Source organism: Eriocheir sinensis, chromosome 32, assembly GCF_024679095.1.
Source record: "Eriocheir sinensis breed Jianghai 21 chromosome 32, ASM2467909v1, whole genome shotgun sequence".
NCBI lineage: Eukaryota > Metazoa > Arthropoda > Malacostraca > Decapoda > Varunidae > Eriocheir > Eriocheir sinensis.
Window position 1 is genome coordinate 15,233,047 of NC_066540.1, and position 22,030 is coordinate 15,255,076.

A 22,030-nucleotide genomic window follows, 5' to 3' on the forward strand; every position below is an offset into this window, starting at 1 on the left:
GCGCTGCTCGCCATTACTTGTAAACACGGCAAGGCGAATCCGGCCCGCGCCCTCCCGACCTCACTTAACGTTCTCATATCGCCTTTATTTGACACCACATGTAGTTTTTACTTAACGCCACTGCACAAGAGTAGTTATATAATGTATAAAATGTACCCAGAAGAGCCATATGTGGAGGTTTTTTTGCTTCGCCACTGCTGTATGTATGCCGCCTTTACTTAACTTCTTGTATGGTCTTATTCAACACTACACACACTTTTTATTCATTATACTGCACAGGAGTATTTAAATAATGTATAAAATGTGCCCAGAATAGTTATATGTACAGTGCTTAATTCCTGCTTCCCTGATCTATGCAGTTGTGTCTACCGTCCTTATTTGACGCCTAGTATGGCCTTATTAAACACTACACTCACTTTTTTTCTGAACACCGCTGCACAAGAGTAGTTAAATAATGTATAAAATGCACCCAAAAAATCCATTATGTAAAAAATTCCTGCTCCACTGGTCAACTTTTCACTCATTGCCTCATACACACTTACTAAATCCTACAAACCACTTTCGTTAGTAGCACCACCGCACAAAAATAATTAACTGATGTATAAAATTTCCACAAATATCCACATATATACAGTGTTAATTCCTGCTCCACTGATCCGCATATACCGGCCTACGTGTCACTGCTCTCACTCCACATCGCGTCGCCCTCATTACACACTTTTTGCTCAACAACACTACAGAAAAACAATCAAATAATTCATAAAATGTTGTAAACTATCCATATAAGGTGTTTTCTCCACTGATCCACTTACGTCTGCCGCCTATACGTACGGCCGTCGTTTACTATACCTTAATTCGTTCCGATGCCCATCCCGCGCGCCAGGTGGAGCAGAAGATGGGGGGGGACCGAGGATGAAAGACATATTTTGTCTCTCATCCTTTGGGGTACGTGCGGGGTATCAGCAGGAGTCGGCCGCCCGCGCACAGGGCCGCTGCCTCCCGGAGGAGGAGTTTCTGAAAATTTGTGTTCGTGTAGCTGCGTGTGTGTGTTTGTGACAGTCGGGTCGACTTTTGGTTACGGATGTGTATATACGCGTTTGTGTGAAAGCGGTGGTGTCGGTGTTGTCCAACATGCAGTAATAGCGAAAATAAAAGGGAAGAAAGGAGAGAGCAGCAGAGACGGGAGACGGCCTAGAGAACTGAGAGGAGACAGACTTGTGTATAACTTACAGGTTTGTTCAATGAAAAGATTCAGCAAGTGTTTATAACCAAAATATATTCTTAGCGAAGCACAGCAATACGAAATGGGTATCAGACGAAGCGCCGCGCGTGAGGCCGCGGAGGCGCGGAGAGCGAGTTCAGCGTCTGGGTGACGCGGCCGCCAGCATTACGTGCCCTGCTACGGGTTGCCTGTGGCAGAGGCCCGTGCTCCCCCCCACAGGGAGGGAGCAATCCTAGAAGAAAGGAGGGAAGGCCGCCAATTCGTATCTAACTGTTGCTGGGAAGAAAATGCAAGCTTTACAAACTTGTTACTTGTACAGTTATAAGTGATTCTCGAACGATGTGTAAGTTTCCGTGCATAACAAGGTGACGGGGGAAGAGGAGGAGGAGTAGAAAAATACTGTGGGTTGTGTTGTGGTAGGTGGGAGAAGGGAAAGGGGTGCCCCCCTCACAGAGTTATGGGAGGCTCGCCCATCAGGCTTTCAGAACTTTCCTGTTAAGGATTGTTTCAAAAGGTTTAGAAACAAGTGAGTAAAACTATAGGACAGTAGTTTGAAGGATTACAGCAGTCACCCTTCCTAGGCCCTGGACACAGACACAGGCACAGCCCTCACCCAGTAGGAAAAGTAGATAATGTTGAAAGGCAGAGATGAAAGAGTCTGACCGGGCAGGGTGTCAGCATGGGAGTAGTGTATTACTTCCATCCCTCCTTACGCAACTGACTTTTCCTCTTCACTTGACACAAAACACCTCTTCTTTTTCTCCTCTTCAAAGGAAAACCTGGGGATGGTAAACCGTGGTAACCTGAATGTCACATGAGGAAAGGATCTGAGAATGCCGGCCTGTATCCCCCACTATAGCTACTACTACTACTACTACTACTACTACCACTACTACTACTACTGTTGCTGCTGGTACAATAACTAGGAGAGAAAGATTGATAGATAGGTACAAAAAGATAGATAGACAGATACATATAGAATAAGATATAGAGACTGTAACCCAAGGAATACATAAACAACACATTATTTTCTTTGTTTTGGCATCACAGAATTTAATTACAAAAACATTCTTCTATGTACATATGAAAAAGTGTCACCACAACCACTTCCTAGCTAATTTGTCTGCATTGGTATACCTCTTCCACCCACCCACACACATATATACACAGCTTACACCTACACACAGATGTACGTATGCTTGTATACAAACCCCCCCACACACACACACACGCGTACACAAACACACCCACTGGTTTGAGCCAATTCAGTGCGACGGGAAACTGAACTGAATGTGTTGCAAGGGGATATATGGCCTCTCTCTCTCTCTCTCTCTCTCTCTCTCTCACACACACACACTGTAAATGAATAATACCCAGGATAACGTCATAAAACAATGCAAATAAATAATAATAATAATAATAATAATAATAATAATAATAATAATAATAATAATAATAATAATAATAATAGTAATATGTCGTTTGCTTCTCATCTGGTACTATACAGAATAATAATAACTGGTGTAATTCAGTATAATAATAATAATGACAAACTTAGCAGAACATGAATATACACACGCACACACACACACACACACACACACACACACACAAAGTATTTACAGGATATAATACATTCTAAAATCTCCCTCTCTCTCTCTCTCCACTGAATAAAAAAAAAGAAAGGAGGAGAGGAAGAAAACATGATAAAGAAAAGAAGGAAGGAGGAAAATGAGAAAGAAAGAAAGGTGAAAGAAAGGAAGGAATGAGAGAAAGGAAGAAAGTGATGAAGAAAGGTGAACAAGAGAAGGAAAGGACACAAAAAAAAAGCTAAAGGAATGGAAACGGACAAATGATGAAAAAGCTAAAAGTATAAGTTGAAGAAACAATCAAACCCTTCTCTCTCTCTCTCTCTCTCTCTCTCTCTCTCTCTCTCTCTCTCTGTATGCTCAAAGGAAAGCAGAAAAAAAAACCCAAGTGAATTTTTCTTTCATTACCAGAAAAGAAAAAAAAGAAAAAAAAAAAAAAAGAAAAAAAAAAGAGGGTCGGACTTGGGGAAACGGATGCTTTGACCTCTTGTACAACTTCCTTCCTTCTGTTTCCATTATTTATTCTCTCTCTCTCTCTCTCTCTCTCTCTCTCTCTCTCTTTTCCTCTCTTAATCTTTCGTCTGTTTCTCTCTTTCCTTCCTTCATTTGCATTCATCCTCTTTCCTCTTCATCTTCCTTCCTTCCGTTAATTATTTTCTGCTTCTCTCTCTCTCTCTCTCTCTCTCTTTTCCTCTCTTAATCTTTCGTCTGTTTCTCTCTTTCCTTCCTTCATTTGCATTCATCCTCTTTCTTCTTCATCTTCCTTTCTTCCATCAATTATTTTCTGCTTTTCTTTCTCTCTTCCTCTCTTTCCTTTTCACCTTCCTTCCTTCCATTCTTGTTTATTATTTATTTTCTGCTTTTCTTCCTCTTTCCTTCCTTCATTTGCATTCATCCTCTTTCCTTTCCACCTTCCTTCCTTCCATTCTTGTTTCCATTATCTCTTTTCTGCTTCCTTCTTTTTTTCTCTCCCTCTTTCCTTCCTTCCATTCTTCTTTCTCCATTATTTCTTTCCTTCTCTCTCTTCCTCTCTTTCCTTCCTTCATTTGCATTCCTCTTTCCTTTCCACCTTCCTTCCTTCCATTCTTGTCTCCATTATTTAATTTCTGCTTCCTTTTATCTCTCTATCTTCTTTTCTTTTCCTGTTCCTTTACCCCGAAGTTGATAGCCAAGTGGAATGTACTTTCGGATGACTGTTTTTCCTGCTGACGGTAATGAGTTTAAAACCAAAATCGACACCCAGCTGGCAACTCCTGAGGCACTGTGATTGTTCCCTTTCTTCTCATTCTTCTTAACCCATCCGCTGCGACTGGCACGGATTTGGCCTTCACTGGTAGCCTGGTAACACATACTCCCAGGTCTTTCTCTGCCTCTGTGGTGGATAGTGGAGTGTTTCCCATGTGGTACTGGTATGCTGGTTTTCCCCTCCCAAGGTGCAGGACTTTACATTTTTCCTCATTGAATTGTAGCAGCCACTTTTTGCTCCATTCCTGTAGCTTGGTGATGTTGTCTTATAGGAAATCCGCAGTTAAGGGGTTAATAATTTAATGTCACTTCCTTTTATGTGTCATTTCAAGGTCCGTTTGTTTGGTGAGATAGACAACAATGGGATCTCTTTTCTTCCCGATTTTAACCCTGTCTCCCTTCTCTCACCCTCTCACCTTTTTCTGTATCTCTTTCTCTTTCCTTCCCTTCTTAACCCCCTCCTCCCTTCCTCTCTCTCCCAGCTATTCCTCCTTCCTCCCTCTCTCTCCATTCTCTGCATCCTTCTTCCCTTCCCTTCTTAACCACCTCCTCCCTCCCTCTCTCTCCCAGCTATTCCTCCTTCCTCCCTCTTTCTCTTTCCTTCCCTTCTTTGATAATAATAATAGTAATAATAATAATGAATAATAATGAGAAAACAATGGGAAACAAACACGTAGGGTAGATAGGCGGTGGTCTATTGATGTTTTCTTTTGCTTGTCTGTTTGTTTAGGTCAGTTTGGGGTAGACTGAGGTGAGTGTGGTTATGATTCCCTTCCTTCCTTCCTTCCTTCTCTGTTTGCGTAATTTATTTCCTGCTTCCTTCTTTCTCTCTTTCTTCTCTTTTTCCTTCCTTTGTTTTCTTCTTTATTTCCTTCCTTTCTTCCTTCCCTCCATTCTTTTCTGCTTCCTTCTTTCTTTCTTCTTCTCTTTTTCCTTCCTTTGTTTTTTTCTTTATTTCCTTCCTTTCTTCCTTCCCTCCATTCTTTTCTGCTTCCTTCTTTCTCTTTCTCTTTCTTCTTTTAATCTTCGTCTTTCTCGCGTTTTCCTTCCTTCGTTTTCTTCATTTCCTTCCTTCCTTTCTTTTCTGTCTCCATTATTTATTTTCTGCTTCCTTCTTTCTCTCTTTCTTCTTTTTCCTTCCTTTGTTTTCTTCGTTTTTCCTTTCTTCTTTGGCATTCATCCTTCCTTTACTTCCTCTCCCTCTTCTCTCCTTTCCTTGTCCTCTCTTCCTTCCTTCTCTTATAGTTGTTCTTCTTCTCTTCTCCTTCCTTCCTTCCTTCCTTCACTGGTATCACTGTCATCATCACCATCATTATTACTTTCATCCTGTAAGTAAAAAATAATGATAAAAAAAATAATAATGATAATAATAACATAGAAACTAACATTGCGATTTTGAGATTTATAGTGAACTCGATGTCTCTCTCTCTCTCTCTCTCTCGCTCTCACACACACACACGCACACACACACACACACACACACACCATCTACTCACAAGCATCCCTGTCAGCAGCGTCACCAGCAGCCGCAGATGGCGATACACCACCATCACCATCTCCGTCCTCCTCCTCCTCCTCCATAGCCTCCTCAGCTCCTTCATTATCCTCCTCCTCCTCTTCCTCCTCCTCCTCCTCCTCCTCGTCCTCCTGCTGTGGACTCGCGGGCTCGGCCTGCTCTGCGTTTGCACTGAGTTGGAAGTACACAGCCTCGGAGTCATCGCTGTCGTTGTCCAGGGAGCTTGCGATGAATGAGTGATTGGAGGAGATGGAGGAGAACTCGCTGTCGTCAACTGTACGGGAGAGAGCGAGAGAGAGAGTGAGTGAGTGAGTGAGTGAGAGAGAAGAAAGGAAGATGGAGAGAAAGTAGGAAGCAAACAAAGGAAGAAATAGAGAAGAAAATGAAGGAAGGAAGGAAGGAGAGACTGTGCGAGTGAAGAATGAAAGAAAGGAAGATGGATGGAGAGAAATTAAAGGAAGGATGAATGCAGCAAACAGAGGAAGAAATAGAGAAGAAAACGAAGGAAGGAAAGAGAGAGAGCGAGAGAGAGAAGAGTGGAAGAAAGGAAGATAGATGGAGAGAAAGTAAAGGAAGGAAGGAAGGAAGGAAGGAGAGGGAGGTGTGAAGTTGGCAAATGAGGAAAGAAAAGAAAGAAAGAAATCAAGAGAGAGAGAGAGAGAGAAAATCACCTTCCCTTCCTTTCCTTTCCTTCCTTCCTTTCTTTCTATCCTCCCATCTATTCCTTCTTCTCCAGCTCCTCCCTCCCTCCCCTTCCCTCTTTCCTTCCCCCTCCCTCTCTCTCTCTCTCTCCCAGCTATTCCTCCCTTTCCTAAATCTCTTCCTTCTTCCCTCCTTTTTTCCTTCTTTTCCTTCCTCTTTCAGCTATTCCTCCTTCCTTCCCTTCTTCTCTTTCATAAACTCCTTCCTTCCCTTCCCTTCCCTTCCCTAAACCCCTCCTTCCTTCTTCACTTTTTTTTTTTCCTCCTCCTCCTCCTCCCCTCTCCTTCTTTCCTTCCCTTCTCTCCCAGTTTTCCCTCTTTCCTTCCTTTCTTCACTTTTCCACCTCCTCCCTCCACCCTCTCCCTTCTTCTCTGCATCTTCTTCCTTCCTTCCCTTCTTCTCTTCCTTAACCTTCTCTCCCCATCCCCTCCTTTCCTTTGCCTTCCTTCCCTTCCTCTCCCTTCTTCTCTCCATCATCTTCCTTCCTTCCTTCCTTCCCTTCTTCTCTTCCTTAACCTTCTCTCCCCATCCCCTCCTTTCCTTTGCCTTCCTTCCCTTCCTCTCCTTTCCCTCTCCTATCCTCACCATCTATATCGTCCTGAGAGTTTTGATCGTCGCTGTCCGAATCATCTTCTTCATCTCCCAAGTCGTCGTCGCCGTCCTCGTCCATGAGCTGCGGAAGACGACGAAGGGAGTTATTATTATTATTATTATTGTTTTGTGGTCATATTCTTTTTTTTCTTCTTCTATTTCAACTCTTCCTCCTATTTTTTCATAAACACTTTTTCTACACTCTCTCTTACACTGCTATCTTCTTCACCTCCTCCTCCTCCTCCTTCTTCTTCTTCTTCTTCTTTCCTTCCTTTCTTCCTGTTGCACATATTTCAACCAATCCCAACACACACACACACACACACTATCACTTTTACTTTTCCTTCCTTTTCCTCTTTTTCTTTCCTTTCCTTTCCTTCTCTCTCTCTCTCTCTCTCTCTCTCTCTCTCTCTTACACACACACACACACACACACACATACACACACACACACACACACACAACACCCCAATACTCACATCATCGTCATCATCGTGCTGCCGGGCCATCCCCACCTCATACACCCTGACCTGCGAGTCCACAATGTCACCGCCCTGAATCTCCGTGTCGCTGTCGCACTCCACCACCGCCAACTGGGTGTCGCTATGGTTGACCGACAGGGACGCCAGGATCAGCTTGACGTTGACCGTGGCTGTGTGTGTGGAGGGGTGGAAGAGAGGGGCGGTGAGGTGGCGTAATATATATATTTTTTCCCTCGCTATAAAAGTAAAAAAAAAGGTGGTTGAGGAGTGGATGAATGGGTGTGAGGTGGAATGGTAGTGATGGTAGTGGTGGATGTAAGGAGAAGTAGGGTGGTTGAGATGTGGATGAGGTGTGGATGATAAGTGTGAGGTGGGGTAGTTGTGGTGGATGTGGTTGTGGTGGATGAAAGGAGTGGTTAGATGGATGGTTTACTGGGCTGGGTGGATGAGGAGTGGATGACAAGGGATGTGAGGTGGCATAGTGGTGGATGTTTATGTGTGTGAGTGGATGAGAGTGAATTAAGATGGTTTGCAGGCCTTAGTGGATGAGGTGGATGAGAGGAAGAAAGGAAGGAAGGAAGAAGGGGAGGAAAGAAAGAAGGGAAGAGATGGAGATATGTGGAGAGAGGTGGCTGTGGTGTGTGTGTGTGTGTGTGTGTGTGTGTGTGTGTGTGTGTGTGTGTGTGTGTGTAGATGAGAGGGGAAGTGTGTGCGATGGTTTAGCAGGCAAGGAAAATTAACAGGGAGAAAGAGATAGGAGGGAAGGCCGATAAAACAGGGGTAGAAACGAAACTTAAAACACCCACTGAAACACAACACCCACACACACACACACACACAGAGACAGACCCCCGACACCCACCCAACACCCACAGAGACGTCTACCCACCGATGCTTGAGTAGTCCGTCGCGTCCAGTGTCCGGAATGACGTGGTTTCCCAGGGACGCGCTGATGACACATTATCCTCATACATGTAGGCGAGGAGGTCCAGGAGGGGCACGCCGAAGAGCACATCCCCCGCCCTATTGAACAGCACATCGCACTCATTCAGGGCCGGCACCGTGCGCAGGAGATGGAAGGTGCGCAGGTCCCATATCTCGGAAGAACTGATGATTTCAAGGCCGTTTCGGTGGAAGACTCCGCTGAGAAGGGGACTGATCTTGTCGAACTTGTGGAGCTGTGTGGAGGGATGGAATTATGGGTGAGTGGATGAGGGAGTGGTGGGAGAGTGGGAGGAGTAGATAGGTGGAGTTCTGTATATGGGTGGAGAGGTGGATGAGACAATGGACGGAAGGAAGGAAGAAGGGGAAGGATAGAAGGGAAGGAGAGGTGAATGAGAGGAAGAAAGGAAGGAAGGATGGAAGAAGAAGAGAAAGGAAAGAAGGGAAGAGATGGAGATATGGAGACAGAAAATTGAGGAAGAAAGAAAGGAAGGATGAAAGAAGAGGAAGGAGAGAGAAGAGGAGAGGTGACGGAGAGGTGGATGAGGGGAAAGACTGAGAGAAGAAAGAAAGGAAAGAAGGAAGGAAGGAAGGAAGGGAGAGAAACACAAGGAGAGACTTAAGAGGTAGACAAATGGGGTAGGTGACAGAGAGAGGGAGAAAGAAACCACACACCACACACACACACACACACACACGCACACACAGCCTCACCTGCTCCCCACTCCGGACGTCAAACAGGGCGCCATCCGTGAGCAGGAGGTTGTCGGTGGGATCAAGAACGGCCTTGTTGATACGATAGTGGTTGGACAGCTTGGGCGTAAACTCGCTAACGATCTGCTTGGTGTTGAGGTCGTAAAGCTGTGCGGAGGAGAGAGAGAGGAGGGGCGTCGTGAGTTTGCGGAGATGCGGAGAAAGGATGACTTGAAATTGAAAGGAGTAGGAATTGATGTGGGGATAAGAGGAAGGGAATCAAACTCGCTAACGATCTGCTTGGTGTTGAGGTCGTAAAGCTGGGCGGAGGAGAGAGAGAGGAGGGGAGTGTCGTGAATTTGCGGAGATACGGAAAAAGGACGACTTGAAATTGGAAGAAGTAGGAATTGATTTGGGGATGAAAGAAAGGGATTGTAATGAAGTCGGAGAAGTAAAACGGAGAGAAAACAAGAAAGGGGTGATGGAGGAACTGCGAGGGAGGAAAGGAACAGAGAAAGGACTTGAAACTGGAAGAGGCAGAATTGACAGGGGATAAGAGAAGTGAAACAGAGAAAGGAGAAACTGGAATAGAGAGAGAATAAGAGAAGGAGAATGTGATGAAATTGTGAGGGAGGAGTGGAGGGGAGAAAGGACTTGAAAATGAAATAGAATAACAGGGAACCACACACACACACACACATATATACACGCACGCACACACTCACCCTGGCTGTCTGAGTGCTGTTTCCGATGATCTTGTCGTGTGCGTTGCTGAAGTCGGCGTGCGTACAGTCTTGCAGGATCAGTCTGTGCACACATGAAGAAAAAAATAAAATAAATAAAAATAAATAAATAAATAAAATGAAAAGATTAATGAAGAAAAAAAAAGAGGACCTGGACGGAAATCTTTCACACATTCTCTTTCTCTCTCTCTCTCTCTCTCTCTCTCTCATTAATCCACACACCTATATCACACCCTCCCACACCCCAGTCCCAACCTAACCTAATCTTGCTCCTGTCATAACCTAACCTAACCTAACCTTACCTGTCAATCTAAACTTATCCTTGCCCTAACCTAACCTAACCTTACCCCTAACCTAATCTTAACCCAGTACTCACTTAACCTAACTTTACCCCTGTCCAAACCTAACCTAATCTTAACCCAGTACTCACTTAACTTAACCTAACTTTACCTCTGTCCTAACCTAACCTAATCTTAACCCAGTACTCACTTAACCTAACCTAACCTTACCCCTGTCTTAATCTAACTTAACCTAACCTAATCTTAACCCAGTACTCACTTAACCTAACCTAACCTTACCCTTGTCCTAACCTAACCTAACCTTACCCCTGTCCTAACCTAACCTTACCCAGTACTCACTTAACCTAACCTAACCTTACCCCTGTCTTAATCTAACCTCACCTAACCTAACCTCAGGGCTGTACTCACTTCTCATCAAAGAGTGTGTTTAGCCCCCACAGCGCCGCCTCGTGACTTATCGTGGATGATGTGAGCACCAGCGACCCGGAGGAATGGGGCGCCAAGTGCGTGACAGCCCCCTCGTGCACCCTATACGCACCCTCTTCCTGTGGGGTGGGAACGGAAGAATGAGTTACCAATCCACATGAAAAGGAAGAAAAATAGCATAAAAAGAGGAGGAGGAGGAGGAGGAGGAGGAGAGCAACAAGAGGGAAAGGAATATAATAAAAGAAAGAAGAGGAAGAAGAAGATAAGGAGGAAGAGGAAGAGGAGGAAGACAGACATGATGAAAAGGAGGTAAAAGAAAAAGGAATATAGCAGAAGAAAGAAGAGGAAGTAGATGAGAAGAAGAAGAAGGAATAGAAGGAAGAGGAAAATGGGAAGAGGATACAAGCCAAGGAATGTAAGAATTAAGAAGAGAATGAAAAAGAAAGTAAATTAGAAGGAGGAGGAATAGAAAGAAGAGAGGGAGGAAAGGAAAAGGAGATAAGGGACCAAGAATATAAGAAAAGGAAGAAGAGGAAGAAAATAAAAGAAAAATAACTAGAACAGGAAGAAGAGGAGGAGGAGGAGGAGGAGGGGGAGATAATGAGAGGGAAGAAGACATGAGGAAGAGGAGGAAGATCAGAAAAATAGAGCAAAGATGAGGAGGAGGAGGAAAATGGAGATGGCAATGGGACAGAAGAAGAAGAAGAAGAAGAAGAAGAAGAAGAAGGAGGAGGAGGAGGAGGAGGAGGCGAAGGAAGAGAAGAAGATGAGGAAGGTAACACAATGAGAGAAATGAGATAGGAGAAGAAAAAGAAGAGTGAAGCAAAGATGAGGAGGAGGAGGAGGAGGAGGAGGAAGATGGGACAGAAGAGGAAAAAAAAAAAATAAATAAATAAATAAAATAAATAAATAAATAATAATAATAATAACAGGGAAGAGAAAAAGAGGAAGATAACATAACCAGAGAAATGAGATGACGGGGCAACAGAAAGACGAAGAAGAAGAAGAAGAAGAAAGGAGGAGGATGAAGAAGAGGGTGGCAACTCATCCGGCAATACTCACACTTCCTCCCTTCCTGTACAGCCGCACCATCCCCTTGTTGGTCCCCACGAGAACGACCTGGTCATCCGTCTGTGGGTGAGAGAGAGAGAGGGAGAGAATGGGTGAGTGTGTTTTAATTTCAAGATCATAAGGAGTCTGCAAAAGGCCCATTAGCTCCTTTGAACCTAATAAAAACAATAATAACAATAATAATAATGATAATAATAATAATAATCACATCACTTATTCCTCCAAATCATCAATTACTCCTCCGACGAATGCATTAACGTTCTTAGGGAAAAAAAAAAGAGTAAGTAAATAAAAATAAACAAACAAAAAACTCCTAATTATATGCACAAGTTTTCTCTATATATACATCACAGGTTAATAAGGTCAGTAAAAAACGTAAGCAAATAAAATAAATAAACAAAAAACTCCTAATTATATGCACTACAGTTTTCCCTCTATATACGTCACAAGTTAATAAGGTTAATAAGAGTGATGTTAACCAAGCTCTGTAATAACCTAATCTAACCTAACCTAACCTAGCTTAACCTAACCTAACCTAACCTAACCTAACCTAACCTGAGCTAACTTAACCTGGCCTAACGTAACCTGTCCTGTCCAGTCCTCCGGCCCCTGACTCTACCTGATGTTCGTTATCTTCTAGGTTTCCGAGATGTCAAGGGAATGTGTTTGGTCTGACTTTACCAATATGGGTAATAGTTTTAGAGGTGATTTTATTATTACTACTACTACTACTACTACTGTTACTATTGCTACTACTGCTGTTACTATTACAACTCCTACTTCTACTACTGCTACTACTACTACTTTTACTACTACTGCTCCTACCACCCTAACCTCACCCAATATCCATCAACCCCATCCAACCCACACCAAACTCATCATATACTACTAAAACTCCTGCCATCGTGCTTACTACTACTACTACTACTACTACTTCTACTGTTACTAACCCCACACAACCTAACCCTACGCCAATCCCGCCCAGCCCGCCCCAAACTTACCGTATACGAGCAGCAGAGGAAGACGTCATCCAAATCTGGGTTGCGGTACGTCTGCGTGTGTCTGTAGCGGCTGTAAACAAACTTCCGGGTGACTGATGCCCCCTCCGCCCCCGACAGCACCCTCCCGTAGGGCCGCAGACAGTGGTGCATGGTGAAGTTGGTGAAGGGTGCACGGAGGGACTTGGGCTCGGGGCATCTGTGCGGCCTGGAGGTGGGGGTGGAGGAGGTATGGGGCGTTATGTATATGGGGTTTAATGGGGGTGATGTGGAGTGATGGGTGTGGATTTTAGGGGATGAAATAGGTTATAGAAATCGACGTACAAGTGATTATGTTGATTGCACACAGATAGACAGACAGGTACACACAGATTAACAGGCACTGACCAAAAATAAGAGACAGGAACAGACAGACAGAAAGACATGTAGACAGAAAAACAGACAAGGCTCATGAAATTATACACACACACACACACACACAAAAACAAAGGAAACAAAATAAATGACACACAAAAATATATATATACAAAAGAATCAAGCATACACACACACACACACACACACACACACACAAAAAAAAATCCACCCATGCTTGCCGGCCCCAACACTCACTGGAAGAGGTCAAAGGTCGGGCAGGTCACCACAGGGTTGATGCAGTGGGCGTGCTGGTTGGTCAGGTACTCCCTCACAATGGTGTCCAAACTGATGCTGGGCTCGGGAATCAGACCCCCCCCCACGCCGCTCCACCCCGCCCCCCCCTCGCTCTTTCCAAACTGACTGCTGCAGCTCGACGGCGTGGTGGGGGTGGAGGTGCTGGTGCTGTCCCTTCTTGATCTGTGGGGGGGAGTGATGAGTGGTGGTGGTGGTGGTGGTGGTGGTTGTTTTGTTGTTGGTAGTGATGGTGGTGATGGTGGTGGTGTTGGGTGGCAGAGAATGGTGATCAAGGAGTCGAGAGGTTCAGGAGGGATGATGCTGCCTGAAACACTAAGGGCAGGAGTAGTGAGAGTCAATGCCAACAGAGGGCAGCGCAGTGAGTGAGTGTCTCCCTCTCTCCCTGTTCCGGCACTCTCTCTCGGCACACTCAATCCTGCTACTTCCAACTCTCTTGCTCCAATACCCACTCACCCTGTTGATCCACTTCACAGGTGGTGCCAATCTTAAGACGATTAACCCAGTAGCAGCGGGGACCATGTTTCTTAGTGTTCCCCCCAAGCGAGAAAAATGAGCAAAAATCACCCCTCACACGAACCATTTCATAATATACATCAAAGCATTTGTGATCAGATTATGTATCATCTATTTTTTGGGGTTTATATTATGGCAAAAATTTGGCCCGTCGCTGCTACCGGGTTAACAAGAATCACTATTACAACTACTACTACTACTACTACTATGGCTAGCTCAGTCGGTAGAGCACAAAACTCCTATGGTAGAAAAATAACAAAAACATCTACTGCTACAACTACTACTACTACTACAACTACTACTACTACTACTGTTACTACTACTACTGTTACTACTACTACTACTTACCTATTGATCTTGATGTGTATGGAGGTGGGGGTGGTGGTGGAGGCAGTGGTGGTGGTGGGGGTGGTGGCAGGGAGGGCGGTGGTACAGGGGGCTGGCTGGGGTATCGTGGGGGTCCCTGCTGCTCCCCCTTTCCCCCCGGAGGAGTTAAAGAGGTGTCTTGAGGCATTCCCCCCACCTGTCCTCTGGTACTGGAAGGTCAAAGGTCAGGTCAAGGTTAATTATCAGTCATTATTATTATCATTATTATTCTCTGATTGAAGTAAACAATAAAACACACAACAAACAAACAAAGCAAACTCACATTCCGCATACCTCCGCCCCCGCCCCCACTCCCTCCCAATGGCGCTCCCCCACCCGCAACCCCACCACTGGCCACAGATGAGGAGGAGGTGGGGGTGGAGGGGCCGATGGAGAGGCAGCGTAGCGGAGGCCCCATGGTGACGTGCTGGGGGGGCAGGGGTGGGAGGTGTGCGGCCTGCTGGAGCGCTGTGGCCACCCCCTCGAACCCTTCCACTGCTAGATGACTCTGTATCAACTGGAGCAACTGTTTCTTGTTGTAGTGGATCTTGGTCTGGGCCACAACATCAGCCTGTAGTGAGAAGGGCATGTGGGGGCTTGTTGACAGGTTAAGGGGATTTGCTGGCAGGGTAAGGGTATTTGTTGGCAGGGTAAGGGGATTTGTTGACAGGGTAAGGGTATTTGTTGGCAGGGTAAGGGTATTTGTTGGCAGCGTAAGGGTATTTGTTGGCAGCGTAAGGGTATTTGTTGACAGGGTAAGGGTATTTGTTGACAGGGTAAGGGTATTTGTTGGCAGGGTAAGGGGATTTGTTGGCAGGGTAAGGAGATTTGTTGGCAGGGTAAGGGGATTTGTTGGCAGGGTAAGGGGATTTGTTGGCAGGGTAAGGGGATTTGTTGACAGGGTAAGGGGATTTGTTGGCAGGGTAAGGGGATTTGTTGGCAGGGTAAGGGGATTTGTTGGCAGGGTAAGGGGATTTGTTGGCAGGGTATGGGGATTTGTTGGCAGGGTAAGGGGATTTGTTGACAGGGTAAAGGGCTTTGTTGACAGGGTAAGGGGATTTGTTGACAGGGTAAGGGGATTAACATTTTTACTCCTTTATAATTATTTTTACTTTTCCATCAATCTGTTCATCTACCGCCCTGCCCACTCACGGGAATCATCATAAAAGAACTGGTAGAAGTAGAAGTAGAAGGAAAAGACAACAATAAATAGGAAGAAAGGGAAGAGGAAGAAGAAGAAAGGATGAAGTAACAAATAGTGCAAGATGTGGAAGAACTGTAGTATTATGCTTTCATTTCTCTCTCTCTCTCTCTCTCTCCACAATACAACCATGCCAAAACCCACACATATCCTCTTTTATGTCTCCAAACCACTTCAGAGTACCACGTTCCACCTCCTCAACCACTCCACAATCCAATCCTCTTCCTATTACACCCACACCAAAACCCAATCCACTTCAGAGTACCACGTTCCACTCCTCAACCACTCCACAATCCAATCCTCTTCCTATTACACCCACACCAAAACCCAATCCACTTCAGAGTACCATGTTCCACCTCCCCAACCACTCCACAATCCAATTCTCTTCCTCTTTCACCCATACCAAAACCCAATCCACCTCAACTACTCCACAATCCAATCCTCTTCCTATAACACCCATACCGAAACTCACACATATCTTCGTTCATTCATATTTCCAAGCCACCTCCGAACACCTCGCCCCGCACCCCACACCCTGGAACACTCACCCTATGTATACTCTGCATGGAGACGTCCGCTACGGCGCCAACGGTGTGCTCCCATCCCCCCGACACGGCCTTGATGAGGTCGAGGGCGTGCCGCTGGAACTGAACATGCTCTGCCCTCTTGTCCTGCAGAATCGGCTCCTTCATCAACACTGTCATGGGGAGGTGTGGGAAGGTGTGTTAGTGTGGGATGGGGTGATGGGGTGTCCTTGGTTACTACTTTCTCATTCCTGTCTGTCTGTCTGTCTCTCTCTCTTGGTCTTTCTTTGTTCCTGTTTTTCTCCCCTATTTTTTTTTTTTTTTGCAATCTTTCTTTTTCTGTCAACAGGAACTTGATCTCTCTCACTGCTTGTCTGTCAGTCTCTCTCTCTCTCTCTCTCTCTCTCTCTCTCTCTCTCTCCCTCTTGGTCTTTCTTTGTTCCTATTTCTTCCTGTATTTTTTTTGTTTATTTCTTTGCAATCTTTCTCTTTCTTTATCAACAGGAATCTTCTCTTTCTCTGCTTGTCTGTCTGTCTGTCTCTCTCTCTCTGTCTATCTGTCTGTATGTTTCTTTCTTTCTTTCTTTCTTACCTCCCCCCCCCCCCCACTCCCAATTTCTCACCTACCCCCTCGACACACACACACATCACCCTTACACCCCTTTCCTCCCACCCACCACAACACACACACACACACCACCTCATAATACTCACACTGCAGCTTTCCGGAGGTGAAGATCGGCAGCTTGCTCATGATCTGTCGCGCGGCAAAGCTTCGCGAGAGCCCCACCAGCACGCGGCACGCAAGGCCCCTAATGCAGTCGGCGTCGGTGATTGGCGTGCGTTTGTGTAGCATGTTGAGTAGGTACTGTGGGGGGGAAGGGGTGGAGAGGGTGAGGCGTGGGGAAAAGGGAGAGATATGAGGGTGAGGATCGGAGAGTAGGAGAAAAAGTTGAGAAATGAGGTCAGGAGAGAAATAGTGAAGATAGATAAGGAGAGAGAGAGAGAGAGAGAGAGAGAGAGAGAGAGAGAGAGAGAGAGAGAGAGAGAGAGAGAGAGAGAGAGAGAGAGAGAGAGAGAGAGAGAGAGAGAGAGAACAGAGGACAAAGAAATAGTTAGGTCTGAGTTGTTTAAATCTACTTGATGAATCAGCTGAACTTTGTGTGTGTGTGTGTGTGTGTGTGTGTGTGTGTGTGTGTGTGTGTGTGTGTGTATAATTGGGGTTCTGTGTATGCGACTGTAAACCTGTGTGTGTGTGTGTGTGTGTGTGTGTGTGTGTGTGTGTGTGTGTGTGAATATATATGTTTCTCTTTATACATCTGTCAACCTGCATATGTGTGTGTGTGTGTGTGTGTGTGTGTGTGTGTGTGTGTGTGTGTGTGTGTGTGTGCTTACCATGATGCCGTTGCTGGTGCGCACACAGTCCCATGCGCGCTTTATCTCCTCTTCGCCCGTGTTACGTGGACGCTTGACGGGGCTGCCTCCCCCTGGGGTGTCGTGCAGCACCCCGCCTGCCCCCGACGAGAGCCCCGCCCCGCCGCCACCCTGTGGAGACCAGAGAGGCTGATGATGACGATGACAGGATGATGGAAAAGGAATGGTGGAGATGACTGGAGGTGACTTTGACAGGGTAAGGGGATTTGTTGACAGGGTAAGGGGATTTGTTGGCAGGGTAAGGGGACTTGTTGACAGGGTAAGGGGATTTGTTGGCAGGGTAAGGGGATTTGTTGGCAGGGTAAGGGGATTTGTTGACAGGGTAAGGGGATTTGTTGACAGGGTAAGGGGATTTGTTGGCAGGGTAAGGGGATTTGTTGGCAGGGTAAGGGGATTTGTTGGCAGGGTAAATGGATTTGTTGACAGGGTAAGGGGACTTGTTGGCAGGGTAAGGGGATTTGTTGACAGGGTAAGGGGACTTGTTGACAGGGTAAGGGGATTTGTTGACAGGGTAAGGGGATTTGTTGGCAGGGTAAGGGGACTTGTTGACAGGGTAAGGGGATTTGTTGGCAGGGTAAGGGGATTTGTTGGCAGGGTAAGGGGACTTGTTGACAGGGTAAGGGGACTTGTTGACAGGGTAAGGGGATTTGTTGGCAGGGTAAGGGGATTTGTTGACAGGGTAAGGGGACTTGTTGACAGGGTTAGGGGACTTGTTGACAGGGTAAGGGGATTTGTTGGCAGGGTAAGGGGATTTGTTGGCAAGGTAAGGGGACTTGTTGACAGGGTAAGGGGATTTGTTGGCAAGGTAAGGGGACTTGTTGACAGGGTAAGGGGATTTGTTGGCAGGGTAAGGGGACTTGTTGGCAGGGTAAGGGGATTTGTTGACAGGGTAAAGGGATTTGTTGGCAGGGTAAAGGGATTTGTTGACAGGGTAAGGGGACTTGTTGGCAGGGTAAGGGGATTTGTTGGCAGGGTAAGGGTATTTGTTGGCAGGGTAAGGGGATTTGTTGACAGGGTAAGGGGATTTGTTGACAGGGTAAGGGGATTTGTTGACAGGGTAAGGGGATTTGTTGGCAGGGTAAGGGGATTTGTTGGCAGGGTAAAGGGATTTGTTGACAGGGTAAGGGGACTTGTTGACAGGGTAAGGGGATTTGTTGGCAGGGTAAGGGGATTTGTTGGCAGGGTAAAGGGATTTGTTGGCAGGGTAAGGGATTTGTTGACAGGGTAAGGGGATTTGTTGGCAGGGTAAGGGACATGGAGTGGTTAAGGAAGAGAAAGACCTGGGAGTGACAATTCAGGATTCTTTGATGCCAGAAAAACACATAAACAGGATATTTGGGGATACATATAGACTATTGCAGAATGTTAAATTTGCATTCCACTAAATGGATATAGATATGATGACAAAGATGATAAAGGGCAATGATTAGACTAAAGTTAGAATATGCAGCAGTGGTATGGTCTCCGCACACAAAAAAGGGATGTAAAGAAATAGGAAAGGATTCAGGGACGCAACAAAAATGGTACCGGAACTCTCAGATCTGCCATATGAAGAAAGATTGGAATGCATGAACCTGCCAACTTTGGAACAGAGGAAAGAGGAGACTTGATAATGTTGTTTAACCCGGTAGCTGCGGGGATCATGTTTCTTAATGGTCCCCCCAAGCGAGAAAAATGAGAAAAAATCATCACTCACGCAAACCATTTCATAATATATATCAACGCATTTGTCATCAGTTTATGCATCATCTCTTTTTTTGGGGGTTATATCATTGCAAAAATTTGGCCGCCGTCGCTGGTACACGGTAAAGCCACAAATTTGGCCCGTCGCTGCTACCAGGTTAAGGTGATGACTGGTATGTACAGGTTATGAAGATAAAGAAACAAATTTAACTTACAATCAACTTCCTCACAACGCAGAAAAAATAACAGCAGAATCACTACTTTTTGGTGAACAAAGAACCAAAGATATACAAGAGAGAAAAGAATATATTAAAACCATCCGGAAAACAAGACTCATAAAAACACAGGACCTGCAACACAACTAAAGAAACACCCCACGCCTATTACTGAATTGAACTGATGGATAAGGTAGATAGAGAAGGCTTGATGGAGAGGGAGCAAAGGAGAGGATTGAGAGGACACAACAAGGAGCTGAGAAAGGGAACATGCTTGAGAGACATAAAGAAATACAGCTTTCCACATAGAAGCGTGCATTTGTGGAACAGTTTGGAGGAGGTGGTGGTGGAGGGGAAGAGTGTCCACCAATTGAAAGAAAGATTGAATAGAAGTGTGTGTTTACCTAGTTCTGGCATACAGGAAAAAACTAGGTAAATCCACACTTTTGTTCAATCTTTCTTTCATTTGGTGGATACTTCGCCTCCACAACTTCCTCCTCCAAACTGTTCCACAAATCCACACTTCTATGAGGAAAGTTGTGCTGTGTGTGTGTGTGTGTGTGTGTGTGTGTGTGTGTGTGTGCTTGCCATAGTGCCGTTGCTGGTGCGCACACAGTCCCACGCACGCTTTATCTCCTCTTCGCCCGTGTTACGTGGACGCTTGACGGGGCTGCCTCCCCTGGGGGTGTCGTGTAGCACCCCGCTCACCCCCGACGACAGCCCCGCCCCACCACCACCCTGTCAAGACCAGAGAGGCTGATGGAAAAGAGATGGTGGAGACGACTGGAGGTGAATTTGACAGGGTAAGGGGACTTTTTTTTTTACAGCAAAGGAGACGGCTCAAGGGCGACAGAGTGGGGGGAAAAAAAAAAAAAAAAAAAAAAAAGCCCGCTACTCACCGCTCCCATAATAGACAAAAGGAAAGTGGCCGAAAGAGAGGTCAATTTCGGGTGGAGAGGCGTCTTGATACACTCTTCTTGAAAGAGGACAAGTCATAGGCAGGAGGATATGCAGACGAAGGAAGGCTGTTTCAGAGTTTACCAGTGTAAGGGATGAAAGAGTGAAGATGCTGGTTAACTCTTGCATAAGGGGTTTGGACAGTATAGGGATGAGCTAGAGTAGAAAGTCGAGTGCAGCGGGGCCGCGGGAGGGGGGGGAGGCATACATTTAGCAAGTTCAAAAGAGCAGTCAGCATGAAAATATCGACAAAAGACAGAAAGAGAGGCAACATGGCGGTGGATTTTAAGAGGAAGAAGACTGTCAGTATAAGGAGGGGAGTTGATGTGACGAAGAGCCTTTGAGTCTACTTTGTCCAAGAGAGCTGTGTGAGTGGAGCCCCCCCCACACATGTGACACATACTCTATACAAGGGCAGACAAGGCCCCTGTATATGGATAGCATCTATGCGGGGGAGAAAAACTGGCGGAGACGATACAGAACGCCCAACCTCAAAGAAGCTGATTTAGTAAGAGAGGAGATATGGGTTGGTATGATAAGACACTTTCGTTTCTCACATCAGCTATTTCTAAAGGTCAAAGAGGGGGTCAGTCGGGTTCTAATGAGTGTTTCTTCAGGTTAATGGTACAGAAGAAGGGTCAAACTACTACCGGGGTCATAAAACTACTCCTGAAAATGCCCTCAACTCCTACGAAAACCTTGTCAAATATGTGTTCTTGGGCAACGAAATGTCTTATAATGCGACCCATGGAGTTTCCAGTTGAGATTTTGAGTTAAGGATAGACCGAGGATGTTTAGTGAAGAAGGTGACAGCTGAGTGTTATTGAAGAATAGATATGGAGACGGGACAACACGAGCGTAAAGCCCCGACCCTGAAAAACTACAACTAGGTAAATACAAACACAAGCACACACGCACTCACCCGTGGTATGGGGGCACATAGGCTGTTGATTAGGGTGCGGAGGGCGGCTTTCTGGATGGCGGGTGACGTGCACGAGGTGGACTGCACGTTCTCGAGGATACAGGCGACCAACACAGCGTACCCGGGTGACTCCTGCGGGAACGGGTGAAGACGGGTGAGTTTGGGTGAAAAGAGGGGTGGAGGGAAGGGAATGGGAAGGGAAGTGAGGGGAAAATGAGCACCTCCTGGGGGAATGGATGAATATGGGTGAAGGAGGGAGAGGAATGGGGGAGGAAGGGAAGGTGAAGGGGATAGAAGGAAAGAAAAATATAAGAACGGAGAAGTGAAAGAAATGGATCAACTTCTACGAGAGGCTTTTCAAACACGGGAACGAGGTCGCCGATAGGTTTAAAATTACGGGCTTGTGTCTCTCTCTCCACCCCCTACAGCCTCACCTCAGAGTCCAGCAAGGGTTCCTCAGCCAGAGACACGGGCACCTTCTCGCACAGAGCCGCCTGGACCGCTGGCATCACACTGCAGACGTAGAGGATGTCCAGCGCCAACACTCCCGTCTCTGTTCTGGAGATGAGCCGAGGAATGTGTCAGCGTGCGTTTGTGTGTGTGTGTGTGTGTGTATCTTACGGTAAAAAGAGGCAAACTAAGGCCTCAGAAGAAGAAAACACACACACACACACACACACAAAAAGACAAAGTTGGAAAGTTTGGTTTAGTCGGCGCAACATCTGTGGTCATATGCCGGAGAGAGACAGAAGGTGAAGGAATTATAAGAGAAGGGAACAGACCCCAGGAGACGGGACACAACCCCCGATTAATACTAATAATACAAATACAGTCGTCCCTCAAATAGTACGGTTTCCAATAGTTTGCTTTCGGTTTTATACGGATTGACATAGAAGATCTTTTAGGATTTTTAAGTTTTCTGATTGTCGGGAAATTTAAAAATCCTAAAAAATCTTCTTAGAAAATCCACATAAAACCAAAACCGAACTATTGGAAACCGTACTATTTGAGGGACGACTAATAA

The 22,030-nt window shown here is 45.8% G+C and overlaps 1 protein-coding gene across 2 annotated transcripts in view; it reads right to left on the minus strand.

Moving 5' to 3' along the window:
• Positions 1 to 4,645: 4,645 nt before the first annotated feature.
• LOC127006237 (protein mahjong-like) overlaps positions 4,646 to 22,030 on the minus strand; it is a 28,858-nt gene continuing 11,473 nt past the window's right edge. The window contains exons 10-27 of one of the 2 annotated variants that reach the window (XM_050875861.1): positions 21,441 to 21,564; positions 21,007 to 21,138; positions 17,191 to 17,340; positions 16,510 to 16,663; positions 15,820 to 15,968; positions 14,354 to 14,641; positions 14,053 to 14,240; positions 13,132 to 13,353; positions 12,523 to 12,727; positions 11,513 to 11,581; positions 10,433 to 10,569; positions 9,708 to 9,789; positions 9,004 to 9,150; positions 8,237 to 8,525; positions 7,345 to 7,517; positions 6,860 to 6,947; positions 5,553 to 5,846; positions 4,646 to 5,382 (exon numbers count right to left, since the gene is read on the minus strand). In XM_050875861.1, the coding sequence (XP_050731818.1) occupies positions 5,381 to 5,382; positions 5,553 to 5,846; positions 6,860 to 6,947; positions 7,345 to 7,517; positions 8,237 to 8,525; positions 9,004 to 9,150; positions 9,708 to 9,789; positions 10,433 to 10,569; positions 11,513 to 11,581; positions 12,523 to 12,727; positions 13,132 to 13,353; positions 14,053 to 14,240; positions 14,354 to 14,641; positions 15,820 to 15,968; positions 16,510 to 16,663; positions 17,191 to 17,340; positions 21,007 to 21,138; positions 21,441 to 21,564 (2,893 nt within the window). In that variant the 3' untranslated portion in view covers positions 4,646 to 5,380. Of the gene's footprint in view, positions 5,383 to 5,552; positions 5,847 to 6,859; positions 6,948 to 7,344; positions 7,518 to 8,236; positions 8,526 to 9,003; positions 9,151 to 9,707; positions 9,790 to 10,432; positions 10,570 to 11,512; positions 11,582 to 12,522; positions 12,728 to 13,131; positions 13,504 to 14,052; positions 14,241 to 14,353; positions 14,642 to 15,819; positions 15,969 to 16,509; positions 16,664 to 17,190; positions 17,341 to 21,006; positions 21,139 to 21,440; positions 21,565 to 22,030 lie in introns of both variants that reach the window. The other variant, XM_050875860.1, reaches the window with a different exon arrangement.